The sequence below is a fragment of the Stigmatopora nigra genome, chromosome 3 (assembly GCF_051989575.1).
Source record: "Stigmatopora nigra isolate UIUO_SnigA chromosome 3, RoL_Snig_1.1, whole genome shotgun sequence".
Taxonomy (NCBI): Eukaryota; Metazoa; Chordata; class Actinopteri; order Syngnathiformes; family Syngnathidae; genus Stigmatopora; species Stigmatopora nigra.
Window position 1 is genome coordinate 7,381,651 of NC_135510.1, and position 13,635 is coordinate 7,395,285.

At 43.7% G+C, this 13,635-nt stretch overlaps 1 protein-coding gene across 2 annotated transcripts in view; it reads left to right on the top strand.

Moving 5' to 3' along the window:
- The window catches only part of gse1b (Gse1 coiled-coil protein b), a 126,932-nt gene that overhangs the window by 106,360 nt on the left and 6,937 nt on the right, over nucleotides 1-13,635 (top strand). For both annotated transcript variants that reach the window (XM_077713098.1, XM_077713099.1), the window contains exons 4-10: nucleotides 4,950-5,158; nucleotides 9,096-9,259; nucleotides 9,349-9,552; nucleotides 10,387-10,554; nucleotides 10,854-11,209; nucleotides 11,292-11,622; nucleotides 12,640-13,250. In XM_077713098.1, the coding sequence (XP_077569224.1) occupies nucleotides 4,950-5,158; nucleotides 9,096-9,259; nucleotides 9,349-9,552; nucleotides 10,387-10,554; nucleotides 10,854-11,209; nucleotides 11,292-11,622; nucleotides 12,640-13,250 (2,043 nt within the window). The remainder of the gene's footprint in view (nucleotides 1-4,949; nucleotides 5,159-9,095; nucleotides 9,260-9,348; nucleotides 9,553-10,386; nucleotides 10,555-10,853; nucleotides 11,210-11,291; nucleotides 11,623-12,639; nucleotides 13,251-13,635) is intronic.

A 13,635-nucleotide genomic window follows, 5' to 3' on the forward strand; every position in this document is an offset into this window, starting at 1 on the left:
CATGTCCATACCGTACCTATCATGTGTGGAAACCCAGCTAGCATTCTATCCATCCATACTCTGGATCTTAAATCTGCATCCTGGATGTCCCTAGACATATTGCTCCCCTGCAAATGATTTATTTACTGCTGATAGAGAAAGAGGACTCAGCTCTCATCACCACCTCCTCCCCTTCATCTTACTTCATGCCTGCAAACCAGCTTGTATGCTCTATTACTTTATACTTCTGTCTATTTCCAAAGTAGAAATTCTCTTCCAAAAGCTATTCCTGTCAAGATTTTCTTTAGTGTTGGCATTTTTATTTATTTATTTTTGTTGTTGTTGTTGTTGTTGTTGTTGTTGTTGCTGCTGTTGTTGTTGTTTTTATTGCTCTGTCTTCCTTTTTGTATTTTCCCCATACTGCCACAAGATGAGAATATGTCAGGGTCAAGAGTTCTATTCTTTGTCAAGGTTAAAAACACAAGATAATTGCTGGTGCACCTTTATTTTATTAAAAGCCCAGAAAAGCTGGTTTGCTATTTTTATGTCCTGCTGACTATGCCGCCTGGCTGGTCTAGGATGTGATTTGCTTGTGAGTCAGCCATCAGTTCATCAGGGGCAACTCTGCTTGTGTTTTGTGCCATGACCCTGGGGTGGGTACAGGCCTTTCACCCCTAGAACTCTAGCTACGCCTGTGCCTTCTGAGATTGTATTTACATCCCCCCCAACACGCACACACACAAGAATAGTTGTCTTTCCAACCTTGTAAGCAAGCTGCAGCCTGCCATCATTTCACGATCTGCCTGGACTCAATTTCTCCTGCTGTGGTTAAAATGACTTTTACAGCATACTGTACATTGGGATGGTGTGACTCACCGCCCCGTGGCCTGAAGGAATTAGCGCGGTTTGAGTAATGCGATCACCGACGCTGTTTATGAGCTCACATGCAAACCCAGACATAGGAATTGCCATTTGTCTGTGGCAAACATAATGAATAGTTCTGTGTACTGAGTGTTGTGCTGAAGAGAGGAGGTGATGGATAATGAGCATCAGAGTGGGGGGGGGGGGTCTCATAGTACTCACACGCAGCAATGATAACACCGCCTTAAATATCTCAGCCCGCTGATATATGATTAATTAGGCAGATTTGCGTTTAATCCTCACAGTTGTTTCCCCCTCACATGCTTGTCGATTCATCATCAGAATTTCATAGATGGTAAAAAAATACAACGGTTATGCCCTGCTTGAAAAGGGAGTAACTGCAGAAAGAACAAAGGTACTCGAGATAGCTGAGTGCAAGAGAGAGAGAAAATAAGATTTCAAAGGTAATTAGCTGATTTGGGGAAACCTGAGATCCTTGTCAAATTGTGGAAGTGTTTATAAAATGTGTGTCTTTACCCATGTGTCCGGAGGCTCTCCTCCTTTTTAGGAGCATGCTGGGACAGTGAGGCAGCAGCGTGTCTGTGACCTCTCCATCTGGAGCCTGCCTGGAGCTTGCACAGCCTGCCTGTGTTGTGCATGTATCTTCAAGGCAAAAGCCTTCAGGCTGTGACAGTCACTGACACACTCACAAACTATCCCATTTGACACCATATTACCGCCCACTTTACTGCCAAACCTCCCCCTTACATGACATAACTGGATTTGATTTTGATGTTGTATTTAACAGCAATGTACACTCTGTACAGTCAGCAAAAGACCGAATTTCCTTGGTTTACCCCTCATTTTTGCTTTTTCCCCCTCCCTGGAACAATTCCTACTACACTGCATGAATCATCATCAGCTTTGTCTGTAACATTTTTTTCTCTGTTGAAATTAGATGAGGTCAATGGATGAAGGAAAAAGCTTCCACGGGGAATATAGCCCATGACAACAGCTTGTTTTGTTGTTTGTCATTTATGTGTGCGCGCATGTGTGGCTCAGCTTGAGCGGCCAAGTGTGGAGGAAGTCTTGGAAAGCAGAGACTAGGAATGGAGGACACCATCCAGAAAGAAGCTTCACATACTAAATCAAATAGTCTAGGACTCCGTGCTCATATTGTCTAATCACTAATTCTCTCCCTCTCCACTTGGCTTCTTCAGATGTGATTTGTATATTCATTTTAGAGCCAAAATACTGATTAGGGTCAAATCTTTTTCCAAAATGATAAACCTCTTCACATCAAACATAACACAAACAACATCAAGTATTTATAACTTGTGTATGTGCTCAGCATTACATAGCCAAGGTTGTTCTTACAAATTAGTTTGTACAACTGTGCATTCACTAGTTACAGGAAAGATCATTTACGAAACGTTCTGTTGTTTTCCCCAAAAATTATTAAATTGACTGGTGTACACATGTCTACCATACTAAGGTACAATGTATTTTCTTAACAGTTGTCCAAGTACCACCAGTGGTACCCAGACTCTACTTTTTCATAATTAAATGTTTATACAAATGTAGTTCTTTAGTTATTTTCCAAATATATACTTCTACCCCAATGAAACTGAATCCTTAAGTACATTACTATTTTTTTTTCCAATGCAAGCACAGTGGTAGTGTATAAACGGTTGCCTATCAAACCAACTAAAACCTCATTTCCCCCTGAACTACAGGAACGTATTTTAGAATATTGGCAGCTATTGATGGCAATATACATCAATATACAATTCATCTTAACTGGGAGGACTGATAGTCAATGCTGATGTTTTAGTGTCATTGATGGTGTGAGATGTTCAATAGGTTTTGACTGGGAGTGGCGCTGATCATTTACTCTATATTGGTTATTGGAAAATGGCAGTGGGTTGCTAGTCATCATGTTGATTCTCAAAAGAGTGGCAGCAATGTTTTGTCTAGATATATTGTTGTTTTCGGGTTGGATATTCTTTTATCCAGTTAGCAGTTTTTTTTCTTGGTTTCCCATCACTTAATTATTTAAGGCTCCTCTGCTTCCTTGCCAATCTTTTCTGTTTTAACACGAAAAAAGGAGGAGGCAACAGAGGAGATGAGAGGAAGGCTTGGGGCAGACAGACTGGAGAGATAAATGGAGTGGAGGTCTGTTGCTTAGCAGTACAGTATCATTGTGATCAGTGCTCCCCTCCGCTCATCTCTGCCTCTTCTCTCCTTCCAGCTTCATTTGTTCCCCCATCCTTGTAGAGCATTGTGAGTGTGCCTATGTGTGGTCGGTGAATAGGCTGTGACACAAGAGCTGTATTAAGAGTACCTTACTTGCCCAGGCTGAGTGGGCAGCTATTGATTGGCCAAGTCTTGTAAGGGAAAGTAATGGCTCTCCGAGGTGAGAGGGGAGGATTACGCTACTAATTGCCTTTGTGTAGACCAGATACGCACACCAACACAGGGCTCCACCTTTTATCTTTCTGCTCCGCTTTTGCGTTACCTCACACCTCCTTTGCACTCTGGCTTTATTTTTTCAACCTCAGTTACCACCCCTGTCATTTAACCCCCCTCCCCCCACTCATTTCTCACCTCAGTCTGCTTGCCAAGAACACATCCAAACCCCACCTCTCTTTGTAACATAGATTTTCAGATTTCTGCATCGTTGCTTTACTGGCATTATTGATTCCTTCCATTATTTATGTCACTAGTCAGAATGAGATGTTAAAATCAGTCATTTCCCTGACCGCACCCAACATGAGAGGATGTTGTCTGTTCCGTTACCGCGGTTACTGTTGCTAGGAAGAAATGGCGAGACTTTTCGTTCTGATGGTACGAAGGAAGTAGACCTGAAAGTAGTCGGTGGTTTCGGCTGTCTTTTTTTGTGTGCATCTGCTAAACCACTTCAGAGAAGCTCACACTATCTGCTGAAGGATTCACTTTTGTGCTCATTTGTACGTTGAAATGGTTTTGACCAAGTTTGTCTGCGTAATGCTGCTCTTTTGTTGAACTCCAGTAAACCGCCGATCAAGATTATAGAAGAAAGAGTGAAGATATTGGGCACTCTTGTGGGGATTAAAAGTTATCGGCAAACAGACAGATGCAGTAAATAGTATGTGTGCTCTCGGAACTGAAACTGCTGTGATGTGTGAATTTGAGAGCGTATCATTTGGGGGCTTTAAGAGTACAAAGAGAGTAAGTGTGAAGTGAGGAAAGCGAGGCATGTGACCAGCCTGTGACCCCGAGCTACAGGCTGTCCCTGGAGGGTTTTGTTAATGTGGCACAAGTCTCAGTGCAGCAGAGAAGCTCATTGGGCCACCTCCTAACCACCTGCTGTGTGTTTTGTGTGAGAGTATGTAGCAGAATTGCATACCTATGTACACACACTCACACACTCACACACACACACACACACACCTTTTTATAAGTGGGTCTCTTGAGTTTCCGTTGTGCACTCTTGACTCTCATAGTGCTGCTCATCCAAATCGCTATCACTTTATAATAGAGGGAGGGGGCATAAAGCCGGCCTATTTAGTGTGTTTTCTTTTGCTCTTGAAGTGCTACAATCCCGTTTATTTTAGTATTTGAATTTTATTGCCTTTTCTATGTATTCTTCATTGAATTAATTGTATCAAAGACAGTTCTGAAAAAGTTCTGTGTTTTTCCACAATGGCACTTTGATCTGGACTTTCCAAGAAATTGCATTCTCTTAACAGTGACAAGCCATTGACTGTGACTGCCTGAAATACAGCAAAACATCAGCCATAAACTCCTAATTAAACCCCTTCACATAACTGTTTGTACTTTGTTAAGATGTTTTCAAGCAGCTTCAATCAACAAATGGGTCCGGCCGTATGATTTACACCTGCTTGGATAAACCATGATTAATGGCGTCTGTAGTTGCATGTTGGAACTATGCAATTTAGACATGTTGCCAGGGATGAATCAAATTCCACATGAACTAAAGAATCTTTAAAAATCGAAATCTGATTTGTATACCATACTTTGGCTATATATTAATGACTAATAACCACTTACTCTAGTGTAAACACTTAACATCATCCGACTAATTTCTCTTCTCTGTCATTTCCCAGCTGCCTCCTCCATCAGCAGTGAATCATCCCCAGTGTCTTCGCCAGCTACCAACCACAGTTCTCCAGTCAGTACGCCCAAGAGGGGACCTCTTGGTCCAGGGCCTGTCCTGGTTCCCCCAGCAGGCCACAGTGTGCCAAACACTCCACCTGTCGTCACCATTGCTCCAACCAAGACAAGCAACGGCCTCTGGAGAAGCGAGGGACGCCAGGTAAAAATTAAATAAATAAATTGAAACCCATGCGACAAAAAGAACCCATGACGAAAGCTGTTCTATTTTTAGACCTCCCCTTGTGTCTAACTAGCATTAGATTGTTTGTTCTTTATCTTGCCAGTTAGCACAAGTGTACCTGCAGACTGCCTCATAAAGTACATATTTATTTATTTACATACTTGTACATTTGACATAGTTCGTGAAGCGATACGTGTCTCACGGAGTTTACGACACCCTCTCACCACCTTTATTCACCTCTCGCATCCGGCTTGCGTCCATGACCTTAAAAATATGCCCTCTGCCCCAAAACACAGACTCCATACTTCACCCGTCTTGCCCTTGGAGTAACTCCTGCACAGTCCAAAAGGATTTCACTCCTCAGCCCCCTCCACGTCCTACACTATGTGTCCCACCTTGCTCACCCACGCAGTCAAGTGGATCCTCCACCTCATGAGTCCTGACGCACAGTTGCTGTTATGTAGTGGAGCATTAGAAAGAGGGAGGGAGGTTTGGGAGAGCTGCTTGCTTTGATAAGGAGTGGATTATGGATTATGGCCTTGCTCTAAGCCTTCTTATCTCGGCTCAGGGCTAATGGTAGAGGCCAAGCACACGGTTATGGACAGCACTTGCCTGGCAGAGTGCACAAACTGGCCTGGACACTTTGTTTGATAGATCTGAAGGGATAGGGCGAGAGAGGCATTAGGGCATAGTAAACAGTCAGCGAGGAGGTCAACTTGAAATTTGTGAGCATATTCAGGCCATTGTACGCTTGCCGAGACTCCCCCCTTTTAATTTCCTTCGATCAACTTCACTCATTTTAGTGATTGGCTTTTTAACACATAACATGTGCATAGTTCAAGAGTCATTTAGAGATTGGATTTGGATGCCAAAATTAATACAATTTAAAACAAAAAAAAACATTTTGCTTTTGTAAATCCACTTTTAAAATGTGGTCAAACTACAAATTTCAAGTCAACAGATTTTACTAGCTCTTCAAGTTTCAAAGAAAAACAAATTAAGGTATTGAACTCAGCTTTCTAAGTAAATAGGACTTGAATTTAAGTAAATTAGTCCCTCTACTTATAGAATTAATTCGTCTCCTAAGTGCTTTCAACTTGATTTTTTTTTGTTAGTAGACATATGTTACATTGAATTACATAGCTCAATTTGTTCCACGATCATTAATATTACCCACTTTTATAAGAAATATGCATGTGAAAAAATGATAAACGATTCAAATAAATTCATTGAAATAAATAAAACTAATACAAAAACCAAGTACGGTTCTGATTGGGCGTCAATCACCGTCAATGGCTATAAAAGAGTTCACTTTCATGTTTGTGTGCTTATGCCTGTGTAGGAAAAAGGTCGAGCTAGAATTGAAAAGGGCATTCACCGGGTTCGCGGGGGCTTGAGAAGCTTTGTGGAGCAGAATAATGAAGCAGTTGGAGCAATTGGTGAATATAACGATCTGGGGTCCGACACCCGGGGTGCGAAAGATCGCGTCACAGCACTGTCTGGCGGCCATGCCACTTGAGTGAGCACAAAGACCCTCGTGGTCAGGGAGTCACAAGGCCAGGGCACAGACTCATTTCAAAGAAAATAGTGAGCATGGAGGCCATGTTGTTATCTCTAAAACCCTTGACAGTCTCTAATAATAGCTTTTTTGTTGCTGTGTTAACATACAATATGTGCCCTCCTTTCTATTCAATGTCCCCGAGATGAGGCAGTTCTTCATCCAGTGGGGGTAATGGCCAAGGCTGTGATGGAATAAGGGTTTGGTGCGTTGGCATTTTGCTTTAATGACTGCAGGATTCTGCTCCCGCTGCGGCCAGTAATTGCTTTTTAATTGGCAATTTAGAGTCGGTGCTCCATCTGAGAGGCGTAAACGAGCACTCTACAATGTGCAGGGTCTCCTCGCCGCTGAAGGTTACAGAGCCTGGCTCACTCGAAGGAAGATGGCTGTAAATGGATGCTGTCTTGGAGACTGCACTTGTATGTGTCCGTGCATGCGTGACAAGCTGCTGTCATAAAGAGATGTCGAAGGTCAAAGTGTAATGTCTCTATGTGTGTAATAATGCCTGGGTGAATCAAGGCTTCTCTCTAAATGGCATTGAAGCAGCTTCTTATTCGGTTGTTAACTCGTTGTCTGCCATTGATGGTGATGGACATGTAGTCTATTTTGACCGGGAGAGTTGGCAGTGATCATTCACCGCCAGCTGTCACAGTTGTAATAGTTCGGACATCTATTGCAGTTGATGACACTGAAACATGATCATTTACTGCCTACCATCACAGTTCAACTAGATTGGATGTGTTTATATTTATGGGGTCGCATCTGGGAGTAGAATTGAGAACATCTAGCAATGCAAAAGTCTTAATTTTGTTTGTGCAAATATGAGATCATTACATAGGAATTTATCGCCATGCTTAAATATTCTCATTTAACATGCACTTTAGTTGTTTTGATGAAACGTAACAAGGATGTGCAGTGCTGGTGTTAAGGCAATCACAAAAGAGCAGGTGCACCTCAGTGCTTTGTTGCATTCTCTTATGATGGCATTTCTGTGAAATTGGGTGGAAGGAACACTTGATTCAGACTGGTAATCATCTTCTGGGCATTGCACAAACCAGCAGTTACTGAGTCACTGCTATCATTATGAAAACAATGTCACGCAACACATTGTATAATCAGAATATTGGTTAACACAATTTTCATTCAAATGAACTAAGATCCATTCATCAGGAATTTATTTTCAACTGCGTTGGATTGCCGTTTGACATCATTAAAATGTTTATTTAGTTGTAATTTTAATTCCTCATTGTGTGTATTGTGATAACTCAAATAACCACCAAATTATATACATAAATAAACATAAATACCTCTTGTTTGCTCTCAAACAAAGAAAACATATTACAGAGACTGAAGCAGCTTCCAGTTTTGTGAAACTATGTAAATATGGATCGTATTGGGTAAAAATGATGTTAGCACCATAAAGTAGGGGGCATTTGAAGATGAATGTTGCACATCAGCTTGGGTCACTTGTTGCAGGAACTTAGTGTGCGTAATGTCTCTTTAAATTGGATTTGTCTTCATCAGTGACAGTTAGATTTGAGTAGTTGTGAGGTTCTTCTCTAATCCTGCCCGGACCAGAGGTTAAATCAGCTGGGGCAAGTACTATCGTCGCATTACCCATTGTCATTACTATCCAAGAACAATTTTTGCAAGATAACTGTTTCTGTGCTCACTCTACCCCCCTTAAATGGGTTCCTTGTACAACTTACAAAGGTTGCAAGCGCTTCTCTATTGAAGAAATTGCATTTGTTGCCAAAGAGAAACCAAAGCTTTCAGAAAGTGCACTCCCACTCCCACAGCAGGGTGTCTTTGTAGCTCAGAAATAGTGTCTGTGTGCATGCACTCCTGTGTGTGTTGTGGAATTGAAGAAGTTAGTCCAAGCGTGCTAGCAAAGGCATGAGAGGGAGGTGACAGAGATGTGTGATTGACAAGAAACACTGGCAGCGACAATGTTTCTCTTTGCATGCTGCCTTCCCTGTGGATGTTTTTTTGTGGTAAGCTGTATGCACAACACACAATCCAGGAAGTTCTTGTTCTTGTGTTGCTGCAGTACATTAGTACTACTTTCTGAGCAATGCTCTTTTTTATTTGGATATGATGGGCTTTTGGTCTCATCTGCGTCCGACTATGTACTCTTTCATTCAACAAAATATATTCTGTGAGCAATTTTGAAAGGTTTTAGATGTGTAGGGGACGGCTGCATGATGTTGAGGTGTTGGGCGTAGGGAGAGAGAACGATGCTTCTGAATTCTAAACATTGCTCTTTTCCCCTCACGGGATGGGCTCCATCAACACTGACAAGCGTGTCGGTCACATGTCTGCTCTAACAATGACTCTTTCGTTGCCTCTCTCCCCCAGGCTGATTCTGGGCCTCGTGGGGCCAGCAGGGAACGCCTAGGTCCAGAGGGGACACTCCCCCAGGAAAAAGGCCCCTCGGTCCCGGCCCACCTCCTGGGAAACCCATACGCCTTTGGTCTCCCCCCTGGTGCTGTAATGCAGGATTCACGTTTCCAGCCGCTCAAGTGAGTGTAGCTCTGCATTGAATTTACCCAATTACAATTTCCCCAACACTGAATCAACCTCATTTCCATCCTTTGATTTTTATCAAAAGCCTCCCCAGACAGTTGCCTAATGCCGTGCCGCCCGGTCCCGTACCAGAAGAGTACCTTCGTGGTTTCCGACCCTATGCCACAACTGAGGATGCCCTCCGCATGCCCTCTTTGCCATTGGGTCTCGATCCCGCCACTGCAGCTGCTGCCGCCGCCGCGTACTACCATCCCAGCTACCTGCCTCACCCTTCCTTCACCCCATACAGGTATTTCATACTTTCTTGAGGGGAGACATGGAATAAATTCAAATTCATACAAGCCAAGTAATACTTTGACACTCAAAGGACTTATTAATACATAGATGGAGCTATACACACTTATGAAGTTCACATGGCTGCAGTAATCAAGTTGTTTTGGCAGAGGATAAAGAATATATTATTGTGTAAATGTCTAATTATAGAGTATATACCTTGAAAGCACCAAATAAAACAATAAATGTCTAATGAATATACCTCTTTTATGGAAAACTACATTTCTTTTAGGTTTCAATGTATTACAAGGCAAATTATTACATCCATATCAAGGGAAACTTCATTTCTTTGAAGTCTTAATGTAGTGTCCATCTTTCCAAGAGCAGTAGTGGTCATTCGGAAAATACCAGCAGCACATTTTTCCCTCTAAATAGGATCATTTTGATGCTACATTATGTATGACTGCGTGCTAGAAGTGCGTATGTTGTCGGGCCCTTCTTGCTTCAGGCCTTCACATAAACCGCACCCCCTCCTTTCTCCTGTCAGCCTTGCAACATCAGAGAAGTGCAGCAGCCATCACGTACTACGCCGTAATGGCTTTAATGAGGGGATGAGCTGTGAATGTCGCCGATATACACAAGCAACACACATTTGTAGTATAGCACGGTCTATGACGGCTGTTATGCACTGATTGAGGCTAGTTGACAGTCACTGCTGCTGCTTTCTTGAGAGATGGAAGACACTCTGTTTCTTCTTTGAGGAGACAGAGGCACAAAGGTTAATGACTGTGAGTGCTGTGCTCTTCCAGACTGATACTATTTTTTTTGTCATGCAACGCTCATCTCCCAGGATGGATGACCCGTTCTGCCTCTCCGCTTTGAGGTCACCTTTCTATCCGCTACCAGCAGGGGGAGCTTTACCCCCCATCCATCCGTCTGCAGTCCATATGCACTTATCGGGGGTCCGCTATCCTGGGGACTTCACACACCCTTCACTTTCAGCACTGCAGTCTGAGAGGTAATTTTACCCTGATTCAATACGCTGGCATGTCCATTTTTTTAGCATAACGCTCACTTTTTGGATGAAAATTAATTGTATTTCAAATACAAGCAAACAATTAAGAAAATTTACCATTTTTCAAATATTAACTGCTACCTATGTGTATTTTTATTTTACTTATGTAATTTCATTCCGATGTGGACAGTAGCGTTTTCCTTTATGCTCACCATTGTGTAAAATCTCAGCAAAAATTGCAAGATTGATAACAAATCCGTCTTCCCCCCCAACCCCCCCCCCCCCCCCCCCCCCCCCCCAAGGCTTCAGCTGGAGGATGAGCTGCGCCAACGCGAGAGAGAACGAGAGCGCGAGCGAGAGAAGGAACGGGAGCGGGAGGCTGAGCGAGAAAAAGAACGGGAGCGCGAGAGAGAGCGAGAGCTGGAGAGGGAACGAGAGCGGGAACGCGAAAGAGAACGAGAACGGGAAAGAGAGCGAGAACGAGAGCGAGAGGAGAGGGAAAGAGAAAAAGAACTGGAGAGACAAAAGGAGAGAGCGCTGAGAGAGAAAGAAATCCAAGCCTCTAAGGCTATAGAGAACCACTACCTGGCAGAACTCCATGCCATGAGAGGGCAGGAGGAGCGAACCAAGCCAGAGAGACTGACCCCTAATCGGGCTGGTATGTGTCAATGTTGCCACGGTTATTATAGCTATTAAACCTTCCCCCCCCATATAGACACTGATCTTTCTGCTCCCTCCAGATAAAACCAAAGAGACCCCTCTTCCAGCTCCAAAACCGGTCCCACCTGGACTCCATTCTGCAATTGTACAATCGCATCATCCAGTCCCAGGTCTAATCTCAGGCCACAGCCTCTTTATGGGGCCCAGCGCTGCGGGGACAGGTCTCCCGACCTCAATCATGGCTCCCAGGAACAATGAAGAAGAGAGGTGGTTGGCAAGGCAACGTAAGCTGCGGCAAGAGAAAGCCGACCGCCAGTACCAGGTGTCGGAATTCCGCCAGCAGGTTCTGGAACAGCACCTGGACTTGGGACGGGCTCCTGACGCACCAGAACATAGAACAGACTTGCACAGGTGAGGACTGATTTCAGTGTAACAATAGTCAGCCATGTTAAATTGTTGGCTCCCATTGATGAATTAGTTTAACTAGCAGTGAATGACGTTTCAGTGCCGATACACGTCGGTAAACAAATGACTTAATTGGCTTGGCCATCTATTGTCGTCAATAGGAGCCACTGTGTTAAGTCTAGGTTACATAATTCATAAAGTCAGCAGCCATCAGCCTACCAATGTTAACACTGGGGGCTGTATTCATTAGTGACTTGCAACTGTTTTTAACAATTAGAACAATTAGTTTAAAAGGGCTGAGTCATTTTTCTCCCCCTGAATAACAATTTAGGAATTTGTCAAATGATTATGTGTAGCTGCAACTCAGATTAGTGTGCGTCAGGCCTTTGCTCGGGACACTCTTGCCAGTGTTTTGCAGTCTCTAAGACTGGCGGGCTTCAGAAGGTTGTTTTCAGACAGGACTGGAAAAAGATCAACCCTGTCAGAAGAATCACATTGACTCTATTTCTGTCCACGCCAGCTTCTGTGTCCGACACAGAAGTAAGACTGACAGCTATGTTTAGGCGATGATGCAGAGTGCAAAGTAGGGTCCTGATAACTGTTGTTTCATGAGTTCTGCTAGGGAGGGTTTCAGACAGGCAGCGGGTGGGACGGCTAAGCTACACAAAGGCAGATTCTTGACTAATCCTGTCAACCTTGCACAACATAAGCCTCCTACTTCCTCTCCTTTGTTCCATTGTCGACGTTGTTTATGTGTCTAAGAGACTATGTTGGCGTTGATGGTGAACTAGTTGGTTGCACAGCACGGATAGACCCATCTACTATTACTAATATAATGTTATAATCACTAAATGATACTTTAGGCTGCATAGTGTAGAGATAAAGCACATTTTTCACACAAACAAAGTGCAGAACTAATCTGCAACAACATTTATCTGAATACATTCAATATTGTGAAGCTGCAGTACTTAAATACTTTCAAAAGCATCTTTTCTTAAACAATGTTCCATGATATATTCACAGACCAAATAACCACGAACCAGGAAGCCTCCCTTCCCACTTGGGTGCACCTCCGCCTCTCATCTCCCCCAAACCCTCTCAACCCCCACGTGAACATCACCCTCCACCTCCCACAACGCTGTGGAACCCAGCTTCTCTCATCGAGACCCCCTCGGAGTCCCGACGCACCCACGATCCCTCGGGGATGGGACACTACGAGCTCAGTCGGCTACCGCACGGCTCCTCCAAGTATGAGGACGGGGCCAGGAGGAGAGACAGTGGAGTAATGGAGAAGTATCTCCAACCGAGAGGCCTGCCTGGCCTGCAGGAGTCCAGTACATTCCTTGCCGATCTGGAAAAGTCCACCCATTCTTTCTTCAGCCAGCAACGAGCGTCCATGTCCCTGACCAGCCAGTATGAATTAGAAGGGGCCATCAAAAGCAACGCTGGACTGAAGAGCAGCCAAGGGCACGGTCGCCACGGACAAGCGGTCGGCATGGTGTCTGGGTCGGTTGCGGGACAGGATACGGCGCCAGACACGATGCTCATCTATGATGAGCTTCTTCAACAACACAGAAGGCCAATCAGTAAACTGGACTTGGAAGAGAAAAGAAAGAGGGAAGCCAAGGAGAAAGGTACTCATCAGCATCTTAAATGGACGTATTGTATTTTGTCTGGAGGGTCTTTGGTTCCTTACATTTTGAATTGCGGCGCTTTGTCTTAAATTGTAAACTAGGGGGAGTTTACATGATAACAAGGGGAATGCACAATATTCCATATTGTTTAAACGGCGTTTTTTTGGGGGGCTGAAAACGCAAAAAAACTGAGCGCTCGTTCCCGGGTGGAAAAATCGACAACGTTCCATCATGTGATTGCCATCTAAACAGTTGAACGACATCATTCGTGCACTCTAGTGTCTCCCTTTGCACGCAGATTTCCATACACAAAAGCAATTTTGATTTGATTATGCTTTAACCAAGCAATGTATTAGATCATTGTCTTGTTACAAACCTAGTGGAA